Source organism: Limulus polyphemus, unplaced genomic scaffold, assembly GCF_000517525.1.
Source record: "Limulus polyphemus unplaced genomic scaffold, Limulus_polyphemus-2.1.2 Scaffold2018, whole genome shotgun sequence".
Lineage (NCBI taxonomy): Eukaryota > Metazoa > Arthropoda > Merostomata > Xiphosura > Limulidae > Limulus > Limulus polyphemus.
This window is the reverse complement of record NW_013667628.1, coordinates 116,300-122,679: the sequence shown is the minus strand read 5'-3', so window position 1 is coordinate 122,679 and position 6,380 is coordinate 116,300. Positions and strand designations below refer to the sequence as shown.

General features: G+C 40.2%; 1 protein-coding gene across 2 annotated transcripts in view; it reads left to right on the top strand.

Annotated features, from left to right (window-relative positions):
- Positions 1-6,380, top strand: part of LOC106465675 (ribosomal protein S6 kinase delta-1-like) — a 39,831-nt gene that overhangs the window by 22,951 nt on the left and 10,500 nt on the right. Inside the window, exons 8-9 of one of the 2 annotated variants that reach the window (XM_022393603.1) lie at positions 4,832-4,987; positions 5,201-6,139. In XM_022393603.1, coding sequence (XP_022249311.1) covers positions 4,832-4,987; positions 5,201-6,139 — 1,095 coding nt within the window. The remainder of the gene's footprint in view (positions 1-4,831; positions 4,988-5,200; positions 6,140-6,380) is intronic. The other variant, XM_022393604.1, reaches the window with a different exon arrangement.

Genomic DNA, 6,380 nt, shown 5'->3' with positions numbered 1-6,380 from the left:
CTCCTTTCAGAAGAGCCACCAAGGCTGGCTTTCTTATCAGAGCTGAGAAATCCATTCTCTTGCTGACTCGATATATTGTCCATCTGGGTGTTTTTTCAATACGTTTTTCAGCTGGGCTCAGTCAACTCCCATCTAGCTTCAGGCTATGGAATGGGCAGTCAGGCTCTTACTTACGTCTCCTCCTACTGTGCGGATGGTCCTCTCTCCTTTGGGGATGTGGGCATCCCTTGAATCTCTGACTGCTTTGGGACAAGCTCACATGTGGTCCCTTCAGTGGTTGCTGCGAGACCAATGGATCATGAACTGCAATCCACTGGATTATTGAGTCTCCTTAATCAGGAGCAACATCTTAGATCTCAAGTAGTGGTTGGATCGGACTAGCAAAACCATCAGTATTCATATACCATCCCCTCATCCTAAGATTTATCTCTTCAAAGAGATGCCTCACTTCAGGGATGAGGTACATATATCAATGGTCAGGAATTCCAGGGTCTATGGATGGAAAACGAATCTTCTTTCCAAATCAATATTTTAAAACTTCTTGCTGTCGAACGAGCAATGGTTCAAGGTCTCAGTCTATTGAAGTGGAAAATTGTCATGATTCATTCCAACAATTCCACAGTGGTCTCTGATATTTCCCATCAAGAGGGCATGTGATCTCAGGACCTTTGTTTTTGAACTTTGGATATTCTCTACTGGGCTCACTCCCATCATATCAGCATCCTGGTTATCCATATACCAGCGGTGATGAATTTAATAGCAAATCACTTGTCCCAGCTCGACCGATTGGATGCTCCATTGCGAGGTTTTCCGGCGGATTTGCTCTCAGTTTGGGACTCTGATGATTGATGCATTTGCCACTCCTTGGAACTCTCAACTGCAGGAGTTTTGGTCTCCCAGTACCTCATCCTCGGGCTTTGGTGATAGTTGCATTCAGTCAATATTGGATGCCTTTCCCCTAATTCGTATGTTACCCAGAGTTCTGACTATGATTTGATCCACTACTTATTTAGTACTGTTGGTAGCCCCAGATAGGACAGCCCAACCATGGCTTCCTCTTCTGCAGTATCTTCAAGAGTTTCCATCTCTGCCACTTCCTCTTTGACCATCTCTGTTAAGGCAACCCTGATCCAACACCCAGACATTCCCAAGCTCAAACTTCATGCATGGAAGTTAGGCAGTCTTTCACATGGCATTGAGGTTTAACTTCTAAAGTTGCCTTGTATTTATCTTAATCTATCTGCAGACCCACAATGGCCATTTATCAATGGAAATGGCACACTTATCACCAATGGTGTCTCACGAGGAAATTGAACCCACTTTGCCCAAATGTTCCCACCATATCTCGTTTTTTGACTTTCGTTTTTACAGAAGTCTAGCTTCGTCTATATAAAGCAGCTTTATCGACTACTTTTTTATATTCTAAACATTGGAAAGTATTTGAATCCCCAGTGCTATCTGGCCTTCTCAAATTGTATTAGAGTCCTTCATCCCAAATGGCCTTTTTCATTATCAAACTGGGATATTAAGGTGGCATTGCATGTTTTGTCTCAACATCCATTCGAGCCTTTAGCTTCATGTACCATGTATTACCTTTAACCTAAAGAGTACTTTTTGTTGCTGCTGGCAAGTGGACATCTAGGTAGGAGTTGTTTGCACTACATGTGCACAGGACTCTCTACCTCTCCACTTATGTCCTGCTATACCCTGATAGGTCTTTTCTTCCTAAGACTCAGGCAGCCAGGGAAGGGGATAAATCCTTCTCACCAATTCATTTGCCAGCTATTTCTCACCTCTACAACCGATCGGAACCAGATCGTTTGTTATGTCCTGTTAGAGCCCAGAGGTGTTATGTGGCTTGCACTAACTCCTTTTGAGGTGCTAGAAATTGACTTTTATTCATTTTATTCAATTATTCCTTCAGTTCCTGAGATTTATCCCTGATTACATTGTCGAGGTGATTTTGCAAATTGATCCTTATTGCTTATTCTGGACTTTCTTTACAGGCAAGCAAACTTCTGCGAGTCGCATCTCATCAGATTTGTCACATTTCTATGGATTTAGCTGTCCGATTGAAATGCTCACTGTAGGACATTGTGTAAGTTGGTATGTGGACTTCTTCCAGTACTTTTCTCTCACATTATTTATACGATCTTGCAGTTTCTTCTTCTTCTGAGGGTTTTTGTCTAACCCCTGTGGCTGTTTTGACCACATCTGCTAGATTATAAGGAGGGGTGAGTATTCTTTTATTCTCCTCTTGTATCTTTACTTTTCAGGGTCCCTTACCTCCTTTTTTTTTACTGGATCCCACTCTGTGGCGAGTGTTGCTCAGACAGATGTGCTTTTATCTATCCAATTCTGCACTAGCAGCCAACTTAACTATACTTACCACCGGTTGAAACAGACTGTAGGAAAGAGGCATTGCATAAGACCATCTAGAAGCACACCAGATGGTATTACACTTTTTTGCTGGACGACCACTAATGGACTATCATGAGAAAAGCTAAAGGAGATCCTGCCCTTCCCTGCTGATCATAAGATTGAATAAAATGAGGTCGGTTTGCTTTCAAAAATTTAGGGAACTTTGTTCACCTATTGCACTGTTTCCAGAGTACTGTTCATCAGGATTCCCCAATGCATATCCCCCCCCAGATTCTACTAGTGGAGTTAGAGAGTTCTTACCAAACCCAGTTTTCATTCACTGGGGTAGTGGATAGAGGCTTTTCCTCCAGATTGTTTGAGTGATTTACTCCATTCCTGGAGAAGGGGGTGAAGTTGGGGGTCCTCCTACCCAGGTCCCTAGATAGTTTCCCAGATGTTGGTAGGAGCAGCACCAGCCTACATGTGAGCCTACTCATAATACTGGTTCAGAGTTGATGCTTGGCTATCTGGTTGGGGTGTGCTTGGCCCGTCTTTTTGATCAATATCAGTTTAGTATATTGTTCATGGAAGGAGGTCCACTATCTCCTCATAATTCCTATTGTGGTGTGGTCCCATCCTGGTTCCTTGGCTGAGCACTGTGTTCCATGTGGAAGGCTCTGAGCCCACTTTTGGGGACTGAGGATGCATGTTAATAATTTCAGACCAGATGAGTTCTGTTCCTTTGGTTGAGTAAGGTATACACAATCCCATCATTCCGATCTTGGGGTGTTGCCTTTCGGGCTTCTTCAGGTGGAAGAGAAGGTTCGTCCACTTCATTGTTGCTTACTTTCTTGTCATGATTCAGGTGGCTCAGAATGCATCACTCTATGGCTACTGGTTGGGATTCAATCAGTAGAATATATATGTAACTTTGCAGTCCAATTGCCCTAGCCACCCTTGATACAGGAACTAAGTTCAGGGTGAAGAGCATTCCTGTTCTGGATGTAGTGCGGTTCCCCCACTTGGGTACCACTCTTATCATGGTGCACCCCTGATCTATGCAGATGCTTTCTGAATGGGTAATGCCCTCACCAGTCCCTTCACCTTCTCAATGTGGGATCAGAGCTGTAAGAGGCAGTGGAGGTAAGTATGTTTTGGAAGTTAACATTTTCCTAAATTGAAAATGTATTTTCAATAATACTTACCTCCACTGACACTTTCCCATCCTTCCTCCTCACTTAGAGCCAGTGTTAGTGACTGGGATGGTGTAAGTCTGGAAAAAGTGATAAAACTATCCGAATGAGGTGCTTATATACAGAACCAGAATAGAGAACACATTGAAGTAGATGGAGAGTATCACAAGACAAATGTTGCCAAGGGCAAATAAGTGGGGTTTAAAAGACTGGAGCAAGTGAGAAAAAATCAGACCAATGCTTAGATGGGAAAAGATTGAAACCCTGGCGGAGGTATTATTAGAAATACATTTTCAATTTAGGAAAATGTTAACTTACTTTGTGACTAACCACTGTTGACTTTGTAACCACCATTCACCTTGTCCATTGTATTGGTCGAGCTAGGTAAGTTTAATATCATCACTTAGTAACACATGAATTGAAATTAATGATTTATTAATTTTGTAAAAACAGGTGATTCCAAGAATCATACATTAGAATACTGAATCATATATTTGTAATATTCTGGAGTTTGACTGGCTTCTGTACAGTCAAAAACATTAATTTACTGTATTGCACTTACATCAGTATAAAATTACACCTATATTGCAGAATGTATTAGTTGGCAAATCAACACATTCAAGGAGTAATAATGCATCACAGTTGTTGACTCTTAATAATCTAAGTTACACCATTATTTACTCACCCTGTAGGAGGAGTAAATATCAGCATTTCAGCTATAAACGATGAGTTCAGATATTGAAGCAAAAAGCCATGCGAGTCAGTAGAGAATGATGTTATTTAAATTGTTTCAGTCTCTCTGTTATGTAATATTAGGTGTATTATTACTACTTTGTACTTCTCAGAATCATCTACACAAAGATTGTGATAAGGACATGGCTGAATCACTGAAGACACGTGCTAGACACACACTTGAAGCGATAGCAACAGCTGATTACTTAACACTCCCTTTATAGGAATGTCATTTTCTAAAAGAAAAGTAAACATGTAAACTGTTTTGAAACATTGATTATGATACTTATGTTGTTTGGCTTAAAAGTTAATAGTTATCATGGAAACAGTTCATGCATTGGGAAAGTATAACTTCATTGTTATTGCTGCATCTTCAGATCTTATTATGAAAATTGTTCACAGCATCAAAGATTTCCAACAGTAAGTTTGATTTCCGTGTATGTGACAGCATCATTACTTAGTTCAGTAGGAAAGTCTACACATTTGGTATTGTAATGATGCATGTCTGAATACTTTCTGATCCTGCTCTTATTATCTCTTGTTAGGTGGACAGTCGACTCTCACCTGCAACTGTCCTCAACACCACCATAAACTCCTTGAGGGCTCCATTCCATGAACTTAGTAAATATAAAGTGCTCGGAGCCATAAGGAAAGTACTTCTAGTTCTTGACACAACAAACAACTCAACGTATGTGATAAAGGTAAGTTTGGAATGTGTAGATACGTTGGTACGTGTCCATAATTTCTAATATTATATATCTTTATATGTTCCAAAATGTTTTACAAAAAGTGGTGAAATTCTATGTTGGTTTTAAGTGTTTTTTTGACAAAGAAAATATTAGACTTTTTTTTTCTATTTTTCTAAATTGTAGCTAAGGAAATGTTTTCTTTTGAATATACTTTTTTTTATCCAGACCTTATATAAGAGCCCTACCCCTACTGCTAGTCAATTCCCTAACATTGTGCCCCAGGAAGTCCCATACATGGTGGAACTGTACAAAGTTTATGAGACAGACTATGCCTTGTTTCTTGTGCTTCAGTATGCTACTGGGGGAAGCTTGTGGGATTACATCTGTTCTTACATACAGAGAAGTCCCTTGTCTCCATGCTTTGATTGTGTAGACAGAGATTTCACTGGAGATGAGGAACTGAAGCATTCATCTGCCTGTAAAAGTTTGGTGGAGAATGTCTACTCTGGACGAAAACTGGCTAACGTTCTGGAAGTGGAGTGCTCAACTCCTGCAGTTGCTACCAAATCTGGGTCTTCTGATGATGCCGACCTTCAGGCTTCACCAGAGTGTCCTCCTAGTTATGTTGCTCTCTTCACTAAGTATGCAGCTTCGTCAGCACCACGTGTTAGCCTTGCAAAATGTAACTTGATTGTAAGTGACGTTGGAGATGAGACGGATGACGATGTTCCACCTGAAGATATTGCTCTAATCTATGAAAACTCGTCTGTCCGGGAACGTTCGGTGCATGATAGCTCATCACAAGATACTTTACAAAACTCCAGTGAGCTCTGTAACTTGCAGAGAAGTAGTAATGATAATGTGCTTGAACAGCTAATTCACAAGTCAAAGTCATTGTTACAAAGTGTTGACACAACAATTCAAGCTAGTGCTCATGGTCCAGGTGTTGATCCTCTAACACCAACTAGAAACACCCAACAACACCAAGATATAAACAGTGTTCATTGTGATATTATTGAAAGTGTTGAACAGACAGAAGAGGATTTTGTTTCTGCAAGACATCATACCAGTGGATCTAATGGCATATCAAGTTGTGTGGATGAGAAACCAGCAGAAGTAGAAAAAATAGAAAAAACAGATCTACATATCACATTTAGTCAGAAGGTGGGTGTTAAATACAGAAACTTAACTTATATCATGCTAAGTATGGTCATAAACATTCAACAAGCACTTAAAAATAATTTTATTATACTGATTTTAGGAACACGTGTCCTGGTAATTTTTTAAGCAGAGTTATTCATATGTATAGCTTGTAAGCAGGAAGGATAATGCACAGAACACCTTAAGCAGAGTTATTCATATGTATAGCTTGTAAGCAGGAAGGATAATGCACAGAACACCTTAA